We start from the raw sequence: 17,641 nt of genomic DNA on the forward strand, positions 1-17,641 counted from the left end.
TTCTTCGTGTGATAAACATTGGAACATGAAAGTTTGCAGAGAGCCACACCACAGCTTGCACACATGACACTTGTTTCTTTTCTAATCTTGTGCTTAGCACACCCTTGACACTTTCTCATGGCACCATTCTTCTTCTTGTTACTGGGAGGAACATGGACCATTTTGTGTATTTTCAGGCCACCCTCTAGATGATTTGCTGGGTCTTTCACTGGTGGTCTTTTGAATGTCGCTGGCACAGGGATTACTATGCTCAAGTCTGAAGCAATAGATTCGTCATCCACTTCATTCCTCGACTCTTCTCCCTCTCCACACTGTTTGTTTGGTTCTGTCATTTTTTCTACACAGTCCAATATAAAATCTTTGAATTTGTATTTTCTCTTCTTGTATTTTTCGTTCGTTGTGTTCTTTTTGAATAGAATGAAACTATTCAACGCTGCTATTTGCAACAAGAAAAACACCAGTTTCTTTATCCACTTTACAGTTTTGCGGGAACAAGATAATAATGCAGCATTTGTCGGCCCTGTCAACCCCTCTCATATGTTTATTGTAGTCCCCAATTACCTCGGGTCTGCATATTTTTTCTCCTTTGCGATTCGTTTTTGCAGATTCCACGATTTTTGCTGTGTGAAGAGTGGAGATAAGTTTCACATCTCTTTTATCTCTCCACACCTGTATGAGAACCTGCCCCTTCCTAGAAAAGCTGGTGGCCAGATTTTAATTTATTATCTAATGTTATTTATATTGAAAGAAGTGCATTGCTTGGCCAGATGGATCAGTTGCATGCACCAATAAAAAAGTGCAACACATATTCAGTAAAGTTCATATAGAATTTATTTCCCTATTAAAAATATTACATTAAAACTACTCAAGTCAGATCAACACAAACGAGCCTATCTGCATTAAAATCCTCTTGGATGCTTCAAAGTTGGGTTAAAAACCAACATTTTAGAAACCTGCTCCACCTCCATCATCAGGGTCGATACAGACTGATGATCAGAAGGGGGAAACTGAAGTATTCAGAGACAGACCTGTCCCAGTGTCACTCTGTCTACCCTAAATAGCACAAGAATTGCTAAAAAAACTGAACCTGGACCTCTGAGGGCTGAAACAGCATGACCCATTATGGCTGACAATCTACTGTCAGCCTCCCTCTCTCATCTGCAGACTTGAACTCAGCATATGGGATAATATGAGGGACGAATGCAAAGATAAACCTGAAATGACAAAGCTATGGCAAAATATGAAATAAAATACTATAACATTTGCAAGTATCTGTGTGTATTTTTAGTGTTTTATAAAATATGTCAAAACAGTGTACAGTATATATAAAATAAGCTAATAAACATTCACTTAGTGTTAAAATTACCTAAGAAACTGTACTTCAATGAAATACAGATCACAACCATAAGAAATCTCACAGCAATCTTCAAACTTTCACATCTGGAGAACGAAGTATATAATAAAACAAACTCATGGTGCTGCATGTACCCTTGTACATTCTACAGTCTACATTTGAAGTATTTTACACCAGTGATTGCAGCACTGTGATTCTATGCATTTCTGTAAATATCAAGTATAAAGAGTAAATAAATTCTGCATTAAAAGTACAAATCTACAGACCAATCACAAATATAAATCACTCCGTCCAATGTGACTTGTAAGTTTTTTACTACATGAAAACTCAGCACCCTTACAGTGAAAACAGCACAGCAGCCACGAGCAAATCCTGGATGATATAAAGAACCTCCATATCAAGATAGCCAGGTGGCACAATATCTGCCTCATATAAGAGGGACGATGGGAGGACGAACACGAGCCTGCATGGTTTACGAATTTTAACTATTGACAACACAAATTTTTAATTAGCATGAAGAAAATTTTATACAATTTTTTTTTATATTAAAAAAAAATTTACATTGCCAGGAAACTGCTGTGTTTGTGAAATGTTCTATTTTGTGTACTATGTATTGTAGCATATAAGTGTACGTACTTTACGTCTAAACAACTTATGTGATGGTGGTTTCCTATTTGTAGTGATGTTTGCCCTCTGAAGATGGTCCACAGAGACCGAAACATGTAAGGGTGTTGAGTTTTCATGTAGTAAAAAACTTACAAGTCACATTGGACGGAGTGATTTATATTTGTGATTGTTAGTGTGACGGACCAGAATGAAACAAATCAAACCCACAGACCACTTTCTGCCCTCAGGCAATTATTTATTGTCTACTAACAGAAAATTCGGCATGCATTAGTGTAGTTGGATGAGGCACTACGCTACAAGCCAGAAGGTTCAATTCCTGATGAGGTCACTGAATTTTTCAGTTGACCTAGTCCTTCCAGCTGCACTATGGCCCTGGGGTCAACTCAAGCCTCTAACAGAAATGAGCACCAGAAATCTCCCTGGGGGTAAAGGGCTGCCGGCACATAAGGCTGACAACCTCACCGCCATCTGTGAGCTGATCGTCTAGAAAATGTTGGAGCCTTGACAACTCACAACCCTATGGGCCTCCAAGGCCTATTGCAGGGATAATTTCATCTTTCCTTTTACCTATTAACAGAGACTGGTCTATTCACCACTGTAAACCAGGTCTGCAAGTTCAGAAATGTTAATTACAGAATCTCTTAAATAATCAATGCATTTACTGAAAATTAACACAGCAGTATGTCATCCAGTACACTACAGCTATCTCTGAAAAAGCTGATTTTGCCAATGCCTCCAGTTATGTCCTATTTCTGATGCGAAGCACAGGCAGATTTACTACACCGAATGCTAGGTTAATGACGAGGATGACAACCAGCAGAGTGAGCAGTCACCAAAATATGGGATCCAAGCCACAGTAGCAACCCAGTATTCCTCATATTCACAAAGTTGTGAAAGAAGCAAAATGCATCAAACAAGCACTGAACCACTGACTTGTCGCCCAGACTTGGGACCTGTTATCTTACTTAAAATCAAAATCTGTGACTAGAGAGGCACATAGAGAAAGCAGCAATGGACAGCAAAATACTTATATCTCACACAGAGAAAAGTGTCAACTAAGCAGGAAGGTGTAGCAATAATGATCTAGATTTGTATTCAGAAGGTACGTGCTTCAAATCTTGACCAGAATACCAACTCTCCTGAATGAGGTCATTCATGTTTTTCCTCAATCCCTCTAGGCAAATGCCATTACATTACCATGATTAGGTCACAATTCTTTCCTTCCAAATCCTTTCCGATTCATCAACTATCCTACCATTAGATGCTACATAGTCTGAGATGTTATATAAAAAATAAGAAAACAAAAACAACAATATAAGCATCACACACAAATACAAATCCACACATATTATCAGCAAACACTGTACGTGAAAAGTTTCGATATACACGGTAAGAAGCTGCCTTAACAAAGACTTGGTAACTAAAAAATAATAAGAGCCTAATCACCAAAACTTTAACATCCCCACAAAAAAAAGAATCACCTTCCAAGGAATGTATGTCAGTCTGCTGAAGCTGAACATTTGTCCTTCTGAAAAATGAAGCTATAGAATGAAGGAAAGGAAAGGAAAGGATGAAAGAACCAATGAAAACTGAAAATGTGTCTTGTAATGTATATAAGTAGCAGGAATTTCTGGCTTCTGATTCTCTAATACATGCATGGCCTATGTACCAAATACCAGCACATATACAAATTATATTATAAAAGGCAACAAACACATTACAAACCAGTTAAACTGTGATTATTTACTTGTACTTACTTTATGATGCTGCCCGTAACTCAAACTATATAGCATCAAATAACCAGATGATATCTAATAATAAATCGGAAAGGATGTGCACGGAAGGCATAGTGACCTAATCTGCAATTCACCTGTACTGGCTGAGGAAAACCATAAAAAGATTCAGTTGAGATGTGTCTTGATGAGATATGAACTAGCAAGCTCCCAAATACAAATCTAGTGAGCTATCACATGAGCCTACTTGCTCAATAATAATGTATCTGAATTCTGGAGCAGCAGTCTAAATCCTAAAAACACGTGTTTCACTTTTACAAACAAAATATGTAATCAAAATCTGTACAGTATATTTACTTGCTATATAAATACCAATCTGAATACCTGATAAATGTCTGTTCAACATGCCTGGAAAGAGTCACTCATTTTTTTCGGAAAATGCCAGGAATATAAGCCAGATTGGCTGGTCGATTCACCACTGGTTTATTATGAAATATCTTGGATACTCTTTGCTTCATATCTTCAACATTAGCAGTTGCCATCGCGAGGCTTATACTGCCAGACCTGGAAGTAAATTAAAACTTCAAAATGTAAACATAACATTTCTATTCACTAACTTCATGGAAGTGAGCCCTTCTTGAGAAGCTGCCAATTGTGGAGCTACTCAAGAACTTCCCAGCATTTTATGGAACCCGAAGGTTCATTACCATGTTCACAAGAGCCCTCCACTGGTCCTTATCCTGAGCCTGATCAATCCAGTCCATAACACCTCATCATCTCTCTCTAAGATCCATTTTAACATTGTCCACCTACCTGTGTGTACATCTATGTGTATGTCTACATTTCTGTTGGTTCACTAAATTATGCTGTATCAACTTATTAACCCATACAGCACAAAACGTTAAATTACAGGATGATCATAAATGAAGTCCTGGGAGAAAGCAGTCATAGCCTATTATAATATAGTGCCCTTGCAGACGCCTTAAAAGAACTAAGGAAACCCATTAAAAAAATAACCTGTCAGGATAGCCAGTTTGAAGCCAAGATCAAAATTCAGAGCTCCCCAGTATGAAAGAGCACTACTCATGACATGTGATTAACTTGAAAGAATTGGGAGGAAAAGCAAGTTCTGGATTTACATCAGTGAGAAATAAATTTTCAGATGTGAAGAATGCTTCCTGGATTATTTAATGGCACTGAATAGATTCTGTTGAATGGTGGGATGATAGGAAATTTGAAAGGGCATATATATGTCCTACATTAAGGTACTATCCCAGCATTTACCTTGAGGAACTGAGGAAAATAATGCTTAACCTTGGTTAGGCATTTTCAGGCCAAGATTCAATTCCAGGCCCTCCCAAATATGAAGCAGGAGAGCTAATTTTCAAGTGTCAATTTCAGTGCTATGATAGAAACTTAAAAAAGGTACAGGCAAATATCATTTAACTGGGAAAAACATTCACAATGATAACAGATGTAGTATTCTGAGGATATGCTACCATTCAGTTCTAAACTTTTTTTTTTTTTTTTTCACTTTTCAAAATACAGAAAACTATATTTCTATATGTTCCTTTATATGGCATGTAGCACGAATGGGGAGACGAATGCATATAAGATATTGGTGGGAAAGCCAGAAAGAAAGATACCACTGAGAAGACCAGGGCATAGGTGGGTGGACAATATTAAAATGGATCTTAAAGAGATATAGGATGGGATGGTATGGACTGGATTGATGTGGCTCAGGATAGGGACCAGTGGAGGGCTCTTGTGAACATAGTAATGAACCTTCGGGTTCCATAAAATGCTGGGAAATTCTTGAGTAGCTGCACAATTGGCAGCTCCTGCATGAGTGAGTGAGTGAGTAAGTAAGTAAGTATGCTTTATACAGCAGTAAAACTTGGTCTCTCAGTCTTCAGGGCACAGACTAAGGAGAATGATATATAAACATGACAGAGAAGAGGAGATTGAAGAGAATTACATAATAAGAACCTGCATAGTGAGCTCTTCACTTATTATTCTTAGGGTGCTTAAACAGAGATGCAAAACAGAAAAACATACAACAATTCAAGTAACACTTCAGCAATAAATCCATAATATTTGTCACACTATATTCTCTTATGCTGTTTCAACTGGAATCTACATATTACCTCTCCGGAGCTCGCTGTACTTCAATGCGAGATTCTGCTCCTTTTATCATGGCCTGGACTGTATCATGATGAGATGGTAATGACTGACTGCTGATTTGCTCCAAACATCTATCACAAACAAACCATATCATGTTCTGATAAATATAAGAAGATAGGAAACAGGCAGAGAATACGTGCATGACTTCAGTCAAGTACTGATAATACAATACTTTCTTTTTCAGAAACCACTGATGAAATCTGTGATTCTAAATACTTGTATCAGGGATTCTGTACTGACATGGTGGGGGTCTTCTATGGACACTGTCCACTAACTGGACCGAAAGGATGAACGTATCAGACGGTGGCTCTACTGTTTCCATCTTCAGGAAAAAGGAAAAGATACTTAGGACCCATCAGACAAAATTAACCCTTATCGCTAGAAACAAAGCTATTATGAATTTTGTCTCCATCTTCACATAAAAAGAAAGAGTATGTATCCTAGGAGGCCCATTTTGTATCATTAGACCTCAGATGGATGTTCCTTTGGACAAAATGAAAGAGTACATATTCTACACAGCCCATTACTTGCTGCTACACCTACAATGTCTCTTGTCTTAGGAAATAGTTTATACTCCACAAGACCTGTCAGACAAAGCAAGTCCTTACCATTATGCTTAGGTTGGCTATGTCTATATTTTCAGACAGAAGGGAAGAGCGCCTGTTACATAGTGCTAGTTGCTATACCTAGGTCATCTCTATATTCAGGTAAGGAAAGGGCCTACAATGGCTATTTTCATATAAAATGGACAAATATCTACTCTGTGAGATCCATTACATAATAGTCCTTAGTCCATAGTCCTTATCACCAGACTTAAGTTAGTGCCTTCTTTCTGTTACATAAAGGAAGCAACAGCCAGTATGAAATCTTATACATCTTTTTAATTTACTTAATGATCAATCCAAAAATAAATGTCCCAACAAAAAATAAAATCACTGACAATAACAATATTAAATCACTGTCACAAACATTTAGATTCACATTAAATCCTATTTACTCTATAAGCTGGAAATGTTACATGTTAAATACTCAAAATTGTCAGTGCTAATGCATAGATAATCAAAAAAACAGATAATCCAAGTTTTGGGTGTCATCAGACCATGGTGATTGTTGAATATAAAAATTTGTAGATGTAGGCATAGCATCCAATTTGTTCAATTATCATGAAAACCATAAGCTTATGAAAAAGGTGTACTGATATTTAATTTCTCTCTAGATTTTTGACCCCCCCCCCCCAATAAATATTCAGCAAGTTATGCTGGAAATATGTGTAGGAACACAAGCAAGTCTTCATGAAAAGTGGTAATTAAAGTTGCCATATTATTCATGTGGACAACATGTTCTGATCACTTCCAGTTCACTGTCACAAATACAGGCTAGAAATACCTGAGACCGGGAAGTAATGCAGTGCTTATGGTCTGCTTGGACAGAGCACAGTAAACAGCAGACGAGAAACTTTCAACAAGAGTGACTGCCAGGTCCAACTTTCGTGTCTGATTGGACATATGCAATGCATATGCTGCCATTCCTGCTAGTTGAGGCAAAATTACTGGAAAAAAAAAATTAAGAAGCATCACCTCACAAATACACTTCATTAAGGAAGTACAGACAGTCCTTGCTTCATGAAACAAAATTCCATTCATATGAACATACATACAATACATAAAATTAAACAATGACTGCATATACTCAGCACTAGTACAGCCTCTGTAACACAGCTGCTAATGAAGAAATGAAAAGGCTGCCTCAGTGTACACTCTGGACATACCTTCCTCCCTGAACCATGCCTCACAGGCTGAGATGATGTGACCCATGGTAGCTACCAACTGCAGCAGCATAGAGTGGTTTTCACGTGTCATCGGATCAGACAGGAAACTCTGGATTTGCATGTATGTTTTATCTTGAACCTTGCACAAAGACATTTTACTACATATATTACACACTTACTTAAAAAAAAACCCACTAATTTCAAGTGCATAATTTTCATACAGAGCTAATATTTATTCTGCTGGTCAAGAATTCCCTGCTTACCTTAAGGTTCGTTACTTGTTCACAAAAGTAACCTATTCTGAGACATCTGAATCCAGCCCACAGCAACAAACCCTATTTCTTACAGGTCCATTCTAAAGAAATGACTCCCAAGCACTCTTAAATTGAGTCTTTCAGTCCAAAGTATGAATACATTACTCATTTGCCCCATGTGTGCTACATGTCCTGCCCAATTCAGACCTCCAGATTTAAGCACCCTGATAACATTAGATGTGGAATACAAATTTCCATCCACAGTTCAAAACTTTCTTCATCCCTCTGTCATTTCCTCTTTCATAGGTCCAAATATTTTCCTCAACACTGTGTTCTTAAACACACACAACCCATTTCTCCTTTGGGGTAAAAATATCGCTGTGGAATAATAGTGGATACCATTGCAAGCATAGGCCCCACAGGTTTCATCATACAGCATTTAAAACAACATCATCAACTCACTTCTTTCATGGTTGTGTTGTTGATTAAAGTACCAAAGGCTGGAATTGTTGCAGTTCTCACAGATCTGTAAGTCAAAAAGTTTTTTTCTGTAAGTTAAAGAAGGTACTAAGTAAATAAAACATTATATTACTCCAATGTTTACTTCAGCCAAGAGAGCTCGGCCATTAAAGCAACTGGTTGCAGGCTGAACTACCAGGCTAGTTCCCACAAGGGCATCGACTTTTCTCTCCACTATTATAAGATCTTTTGCTGAAGGTTAAGTAGAAGAACACGAGACAGACCATAACTTCTATAGCATATCAAGTTGGAAGTATGAAGCCTTTATGTACAACACCCACCACACAGCTGTGCTTAGAAACAAAGCCAACTTTACATTTACCTACAAACAAACCAGACAATGAGAATTAAACCTAATGATATTCTTCTCCTCCCAATTCTGTCTCAACATAATATAGAGTTCCTCACAAGTCTGGGTCACTGGCCAGAGTAACAAGCGCAGGAGTGACACGGGTTGCCATTAGAACTTCTGATAAACTGCCCACTGTTGCCACAAACAGAGATGCTGCTGCACTACGAACAACAGGTCGTGGGTGTACCACACCCTCCCACAGTGCAGTCAACACTGCATCTTGATGGTCTGGCTCCTTGGAGAGACTATGCACACTCATGTCTAGACAGTCCAATGGAGTGCCACAGACTGGCAGTGCACAGAGGAATCTCTTCAACTGTGCACATAACTCATCACTTGCCTCAGCATCCTGTAACAGACACCTCCAGTCAGGATCCCAAAGAACAAGACTGGTTCTATAACTGGTGATTTAACACAACCACACCCGAGTAGTTTGACACTCTCCTACGTGCACCAGCAGCTGCTTCAGTACAATGCATATTTTCTGAAGCAACATAACATGCAATCTACCCAGCAGATTTGGTTCAAAATTTCAGTGCCCATCTTATAATGTGTCTAGTAGTAATTGAGTGTGTGATATCCTCTAATCCCTTGAAAGCGGTCTCCACCTTGTCATGCTGGTGGAGCTTGCGTGACCCTGTGACCTGGAGAGTTATGCCAGTGGTAGTATAACTACCAGTAGGGTCACCCTTGCCGGAAAGACCGAAGGGTAGAGTCCAGACTAAGAAAGATACCCTGGTCCTCCAGGCTGGGGGTTAAGCATGAGGCTAACAACCTCATCCTGTAAAAAGAATTTTGTTCACAAACCTAACCGCCAGCCTTGGGTCATCATGCGTGGATCCATTCCTATGGCAGCATGCTTTGGTTGTGGAGACTGGCTGTAAAGGAGGCCAAGGCTCCCCCACGGTTGTAGCACCAAGTGGTAGGTACATAGGCAGGTAAGTAGGCAGATATCCTCTAACACACTCAGCTTTGTATATTGCTCTATCTGTCATAATTCTCAGAGATGTGAAGCAACTTCACAGTCATTTTTTCACCATATATTTACATTCACTCCACAGGCATTAACTGTCTTGCTGCCAATTCCCCTTAAAGATAAAATGTTTCTGAAACTATATAATACTGTCATATGTTTATGGCTATGTGACTAATAACAACAGGGTTTGGATTGGATGATTGGATTTATTCACACCTTCTTTTTAACACCACTCATAATCACAATGACTTACAGCAACTCACAATAAATGACTGCCTAGGACTGTTTCCATTCTGGTCTCTCTCTATTCTGATCTGAACTACGATTGACTTGATTCTGATTTATGACTGACTTCACTCTGATCTGAATGGCCTACTATATAGCATATCTGTATCCAACGATTTGTTTGTTGCTCACTCGTATCCATGGAAATGTGTTCCGTAACGAGTTAGTTTCCAAGAATCAATCTCTAGGGAAACGTGCTTGTCAACTCGTTTCCTGGCAATGGGTCTGTACGTCACAATATAAAGGCACCTAATGGTCTAGGGGTAAGGAAATGGACTTCTGCAGCAAATGTCATGGGTTTGAGATCTCGCAGGATCCAAAATGTGTTGTTTTTTTTCTGTATGATCTTCCTGTCACCTCTGACAAAGACAAAACTTTGTGAATGTTGGGAATAACAGGTCCTTATCACAGCTAACTGTCTATGTCAAGCTGTAGGTCTCCTCTGTCAGTCACCAACCTACCATCAGGAATGCAGAGTCTGCCTCACGGTTGTCTCCACATTTTACTGCTGCATCAGGTATGGGCCAGGAAGGGCAATAAACAAATAAAAACAAAAACAAACTTCCATGGCCTGTAGTCCGCAAGCAAACTATACTGACCAAGCAACCGCCATTTGTTGGCAAAGTTAGTGCCAACTTTTGTAGATAAAGAGAGTCACATGGTTAGCGCAACGGATCCCCACAGCCGCTAATCTCGGTCTTCTAGACTGGAGCTGCTATTTCCTTGAAATAGCTCCTCAATTATCCTCACGAGGCTGAGTGGACCCTGTTCCAGACCCACTACTTCTCAGAAAATCTTGTAGTGCCGGGAATCGAATCCGGGACCTCTGGATCTGTAGCCAGGAACCCTGACCACTAGACCAGAGAGAGGAAGGCGAATAATACTGTGACATGTTGACCCCTACCTCCCCAGCTGCACGTATCGGTAGCGTAGCGCTTGCGTAATAGGCGAGTCATCACCCCACCACTCTCCCCGCGGTGACGTCACCAAGGGATATCGCGGTCGCTAGGCAACACGGATAAACAGTGATACATAGCTCCCCTACTGTAAACGTGTAGACTACTGAAGACAGAGTGAACTGATTTGCGCATAGGGTTATAAAGTGTGAAACCCCGCAAAAGTGTTAACAGATGAATGCGATTAGGGTTATAAAGTGTGAAACCCCGCAACTGTGTGATAAGTAATTGTAGCCGTTATTTGTAGATTGTTAAATAAACCAATTAACCATCTCTACGGCATCTTCAGTAACGGAAAACACGTTACAATACTATTAATGGAGGACCTGTAAGTATATGTGTACAATACAAAATTGTGGTACCTCACCTGCACTGATGCTACAACCCCTATGAGATATACAGGCACAATAGATAAAGGTGGCCAGCCTGCTCCCTGGCCAACATCCATCAAACTCTGTTCAAGACTCTGAAGCCTTTCTGCAAACAGCGGTAACACCTGCAAAACACAGATCTCTTGCAGATATCACTTGTGTGCATGTGAACAGATATGGGAATAAACTGTGAACAGTACCGTTTCTGTTTCTGGGTGATGAAACTGTGTTGTGATGGCTGCTTTCAAATCTTTTGGGCTGCCTCTGTGTTCAAGGCAAAGTAACCAAACATTAGGCTGCGCCATAGCTCAAGCAGTTAGTCACTGGCTTCCCACTGTGGCGGCTGGGTTCGATCCCGGGTCTGGTCAAGTGGGATTGATGGTGGACAAAGTGGCACTGGGGCAGGTTTTCTCTGAGTACTATGGTTTCCCCTGCCAACTTTCATTCCATCAATTTCTCCACAATAACCCTCACCCATCATCTGGAGCTGATATAATAGGCCAGAAGTGGCCGCAGTACAAGGGACTTAGTCCCACCCCACTAGCAATAAAAAAAACAAACAAACATTAGCCTGGTTCCAAGTCATTATGCAGTAGGGAATCTGTGCTCTAACCGGTAGATGTACAGACAAAAGGAAAGAACAAAAAAACCCTTCAGGGCTACTTTTCTGCATTCCCTTTTGTATTTTCTGCTTTTCAATGCCTACCTTCAGAAGATTTTGCATTTCTAGTTTATTTTCTAAATGTCATGTGATTTGCAGGCACCTTCCAAATAGAAGGTACAAATGTTACCACTCGAACTAACTTAAGAATGGAATTGTCCACTGCTTTATAACCCAAAACTATAAATATCAGAGTCAGGCCACTGTTTAGTAACTGAAACTGGGTGTGAATGCTCTCAGAGCTCAGAGTACAGTGAGTTTCAGGGACGAAATCACTGTGCTGATGATGGCCAGCAGAAATTTACTGGCTGGACTGTTTAGTAACTACAAGCTGAAGACTGAGACAGCTAAGCTCCCTAAACATCAGCTAAGTGGCCCACAACACAGTGTCATCACCTCTGTTGCATTCCTAGCATTACAGGCTATGCAAGAATTGCCACGTTATTTTGTTAATATTAAATTATTTTGCTGATGCTCCAATGTTACTGCTGAACACACATAAATTACATGCAACAAAAAAGCAGCTTCTAAGAATCAGATGAACAGGATCATTACACAACTTCAGTGGATTGATTAATTCTCTGGCACAGAAGGATAAGACAGATAATTACAATACAGTACCTTCTCTCTTGTGAAAGACTTCCCAAATCCACGGCACAAAGATCTGAATAGTTTAATAAATGATGAAACTAGCAATTCCTGAGAAAGTTCAACTCCTTTAAGAATGTCGAGCAGACCTGGCAACCTGGAAACAAACAAGCCCACAGAAACCACATGCTAATGGTACTTACTATGTTGTAAGACCTGTGATTCTCACAGAGGTGATTATGAAGATTTCTTCTATCCTCTGGAATATAACGCTGTGTAGTCTGCTGAAAGTCAACCGACATTTCATAGTAACATGTTACCTCCATTTCCAGGTTGAAAAACATGCCAAGCAACAAATCAGCTCAACACAGGTAACAGACAGAGTGTTTCTTCCTTGGCTTACTCTTCAACCAAGAAGATAAGGGCGACTTGCCCCTCCAAACACTGGTTAACTTCCAAGACACTACACGGCGATATATCCCAGAAGACAGAACTCCACTTACTATGTTGCTGACACTAGACAAGGATCCATACATACTTCAATCAAAAGACATCAGACACTTCACACACACAATGAACTTCCTCATTGAGGGTCTGTATAAGTAATAATGTAGTTAGTTAGTTATTGAAGAGGGTGGATGCACTTAGACCAGTATTGGTCCATTGTGCTTCCCTCTATGATATTCTACCAGTCTCTATACCCGACCAATAATGGTGCATACCATCAGTCCTGCCGAGCAAGCGAGTTCGGCCTCCACTTGCTTGATGGTGTCTATAATGCTTCCCCCATCTATCAGAGGCTTTAGAGACTATTGTTGGGTGGGAAACATCCTGGAATTTGGCTCAGTGATCTCCTTTGGAGATATGAGGTTCTTTTACGTGCCGTAAAGTTACGACACGGGACACACGGCTTAAAGTCCCTCCCGGAGGACTTGTTCCCTGAATTTTTCCGCCCTTAAAAATTCGACGACCTCCGCCGGGTATTTGAACCCGTGTACTACGAGTCATGAGGTGAGAATGTTACCTCTAGACTACGGAGGCCGCTGAGTAATAATGAAACTGCATGTGACAAATCATTTGACAACAAGATTACTGCCTTCTTGGATGTGAGGTCACAAAGGATGCTACAAGTTTACTGACATCTTGGAGAAATATGCGGCCTCCACTTTCAGAAAAGTAAATCAAGCGTGGAAAAGAGTAGCATGGTCATAGGCACTTCATTATCTACCCATGCTGACTGTGCTGTCATTCTATTGTGCTTAGAATCTGTTACAGCACTCAAAATAAGGTTACCATAGGATGAATACATAGCTTAATATGACTAATATGAAATATTACTGAAAGCAGTCAGTGGCAATGAAACAAGACAGTCACATTTACATATATTAGACAAGTATTCTGTGATGATGTGAATCATCTTTAACATATTTGAAACTTCATATTCTATTACCATACAGCTGGATCCATTTGGCCCAGGCCTGTGGGCCTAAGGAGGCCCCCAGTGTACTCTCAATTCAGTTAAAAAATTCTAACAAGCAAGCAAGAATGTGGGAATTAAGTTTAGTCAAACTGCTGACTTATTATTCTTGGCCTTTCATGATATTCATGTGACATAAAGATCTTATTTTTTAAGTATTTATTAAATTTATTTATATTTCTTTGGGAGTGGGGTGGGGGCCCCACATTTGTGACTGGCTCAGGCAACATCTCACCTCTCAAACCCTGCTAGACAGTAAGTTAAGCCCGTTAGTCAGGCTATCAGCCAATCAGTAGGCTAGTCTGTCAGTCAGCAGCCACTCACCCAAGCAAACTGTGTATCAGTCAGCTATTCTGTAGGTTACTTAGCTACTTACAAGGTGTTACATGTCCACTCCAGCTCCGTCCAATCTTCAAACCATTCTTGACTAACATATGACTCAAAAGAACCCAAGATTAAACCAACATCATATTCGCCTTCATAGAAGACAGAAGGATTTGTCAATCCATGACCCAATGCAGAAAATTCTTGTCCTGAAAAGAGTTAATACTGTTGTTCTAATTCACCACAAGAATGGCACAAATGTATGATGCAGGAAATATGTACCTTCACCCGGCCTGGAGAGACCAGACTGAAAGAATATTAGTGCGACTGATTGGTATGGTAAAAACACAGGCTTAACCTACTGCATCTTCCCAAGAATGAGTACTTCCCCATATTCTTAAAACATACAGCATCAAAAAACATCTCAAATAAAATATACAGATATTAATGAGACCTACATTTTATTTCCTCTAACAATTTTTGTACAATGAGCCATCCTGGAAAATGGAATAACATTATATTTCAGGTTCATGTAAAGTATGGGCTATAATGGATCACACTATGACCCAAACTTAAATTCACTGCTATGCCATCCCTATAACAGGCTGTGAAGGCCCATAGGGTTGTGAGACATCGAGGCTCCCACATTTTCTCTAGACAATTGGGTCACAGATGGCGTTAAGGTTGTCAGCCTTACATGCCAGCCACCCTATATCCCCCAGGAAGATTCCTGGTACTCATTTCTGTTAGAGGCTGAGTCGACCCCAGGGCCATGGTGTGGCTGGAAGGATTAGGTGAACTGAAAAATCCACCCCATCAGGACTCGAACCGACCATCTTCTGGCTTGTAGTGAATTCGTTCTGTTCATTCAAATTTACTGCACCATTTTTAATATCCATCTCTAACATAAAATATTCATTGATATCACATGAAACACACAGGCAGTATCGGCCCACCATGATTGCAGTACAAAGATGTGGAATGTGTGTTGATATGCCATTACTTACTCTGCACAATTGGAGTAGAACTTGTGATTCTGCTAAGGATGGTGTCCACAGCTGCTACAGACATCACAATGTAAGGCACCAGTGTCTGGAGCACTGTCACAGACCATGCACATCTCTGGTCACTGCATGAGCTTCTCCTATGTGACAGTGACCCTGATGACTCTGACAGTGAAGTCTGCAGGAGTAAGTAGTGAAGTCACCATAAGATGAACATAGAGATGTAAACAAATACAGTTACAGAATGTAGAAAACATACAGAACCATTTAGAAAATGTATGCATCTGGTTTGTTGCCTCTGTTATTGCCACTACATTTTCAATACATGAATGGGGACTTCTGATGCTCCCCACAAATAGCATACTATTCATAATCTAAAGAAAAAATTTAACACTTTTCACTGTCTCAATTTCTTACACAACAGACACATCAACAGATGAACTCATGTGACCCAAGTAAATACATACAGTATTTTTTTTTAGATTCTAAAGGGTTCTGATGATGGTGGATGACACACAGAATTACTGGGGTTTTGGACTTCTTCCATTATCCGGAATTTTATGTAATAGAGGACACGACATTTCGGAAACTGGATCTGTTTCCATCTTCAGGTAAGAAAGGAAGACACCTACTCAGTTGGGCCCCTTAGAAAGAGCTAATCAGTGATTGAGATTAGCTCTTTCTAATGGGCCCAACTGAGTACGTGTCTTCCTTTCTCACCTGAAGACGTAAATAGATCCACTTTCCAAAACGTCATGTCCTCTATTACCTAAAATTCTGGACATTGGAAAAGGTCCAAAACCCCAGTAATTCTGAATATTTTTTAATGGACTGACAGATGGGCAATTTTAATTGGTGCTCTACAAGGTTGTGAATGCTCCTAAAAATAATTTACTTATTAACAATGCAATAAAAAAATATCCATACCCCAAAAAGCATTCTGTCAACCAAAAGGAAGAAAAGACTATGAACAATTGTTCTATATTTTATGATTTTAATTAGAACCCTAAGAGCTACATTTGGAGCCAGGACTGGCTAAACAGACGACAAGGACGGTGGCAACCACTGATGCAGAGTCCTCCTGTTACTGTGGCCAATACTTCCAGTCTAATCAATCTTCCTGGTCTCTGGCAAAGATATAAAGATATATATTTCTCAAGCAAACAGAGTCTGCCATGTCAACATTTATAGTTTGAAGCAGGAGCCTCATACACACGCAGCGGAGAGGCCAAAAAGCAGCAGGACAGAAAGAAGAAAAACAATGAAGGAAGAAATGGAAGGAAATTAGGGGAGAAAAATGAAACAAACATTCAGATGGACAGCCATCTTGGGTTCAATCAGAGCAAAACAGTTCTTCTCTAACAAGCTGAGAACCAGCTACATTACCATATTTACAAATGTACATGTGTACAGTGAACTTTGATAATCTTTCTAAAGCATGAGAGATAGATCCATACCTCAACACCCACATACAACTTCATGACATGGTTCTTAATTAATTAATAAGCACAAGGACAAATTTACCTTTACCTTAAAACATGAAGGAGTAACAAATATGGGATATTAATTAAGTTTAAAATGTCACCTTAATCTGAGACTTGAGTTTCAGCAACAAACGAGTCAGCAGATGGCTCTGAAGTCGACCCAAATCAAAGGCCCACTTTGCAAGAACTGGGATGAGAATTTGAGTAGCAGATCCCACCACACCAGCAGACGTGTCTTCCAAAGTAGCCATTGCCAGCTCCTCACACTGCAATGTACAATGTACTTTGAGGCATATGATGGATGGCTTCTGTTCTATTAATTCTTTCAAAATAGCTCCCCAAATGAAGTAGCCATTTCTCAACACAGCAATAATTTCATACTTTATCAGCATTACACAAAATACATACAAGAGAAACTCTTAAAATATATTTTTTTAGAACATGATGAACAGAATATTTGGATCTTACAGAAAACAAGTAAAATGATGAGAGGAAAGCTACACAGTGATGAGTCTCATAATCTGTACTCTTCTTAAAACAGTATTTCAGTAATTAAATCATGACAAATGCAATAGTAGGGCATGCAGCATGCATGAATGAAATCAAGTGCATATGGAGAGATTTAAAACCTGAAGCGACTCAGTCAGGGTAGCCAGTAACCTGGGCACAGTTCAACTACAAGCACAATCATAACATCTGCTCAATCAGACAGAGTCTGTCTGAC

General features: G+C 39.7%; 1 protein-coding gene across 3 annotated transcripts in view; it reads right to left on the reverse strand.

Moving 5' to 3' along the window:
- Positions 1-360: 360 nt before the first annotated feature.
- Positions 361-17,641, reverse strand: part of LOC111875799 (RAB11-binding protein RELCH homolog) — a 31,037-nt gene continuing 13,756 nt past the window's right edge. The window contains exons 10-21 of one of the 3 annotated variants that reach the window (XM_023872324.2): positions 17,019-17,183; positions 15,437-15,611; positions 14,482-14,638; positions 12,662-12,785; positions 11,376-11,504; positions 8,848-9,140; positions 8,383-8,446; positions 7,667-7,805; positions 7,285-7,447; positions 5,862-5,969; positions 4,099-4,278; positions 361-1,214 (exon numbers count right to left, since the gene is read on the reverse strand). In XM_023872324.2, coding sequence (XP_023728092.1) covers positions 4,137-4,278; positions 5,862-5,969; positions 7,285-7,447; positions 7,667-7,805; positions 8,383-8,446; positions 8,848-9,140; positions 11,376-11,504; positions 12,662-12,785; positions 14,482-14,638; positions 15,437-15,611; positions 17,019-17,183 — 1,659 coding nt within the window. In that variant the 3' untranslated portion in view covers positions 361-1,214; positions 4,099-4,136. The other 2 variants (XM_023872323.2, XM_023872322.2) reach the window with 2 other exon arrangements.

The sequence above is a fragment of the Cryptotermes secundus genome, unplaced genomic scaffold (assembly GCF_002891405.2).
Source record: "Cryptotermes secundus unplaced genomic scaffold, Csec_1.0 scaffold1592, whole genome shotgun sequence".
Lineage (NCBI taxonomy): Eukaryota > Metazoa > Arthropoda > Insecta > Blattodea > Kalotermitidae > Cryptotermes > Cryptotermes secundus.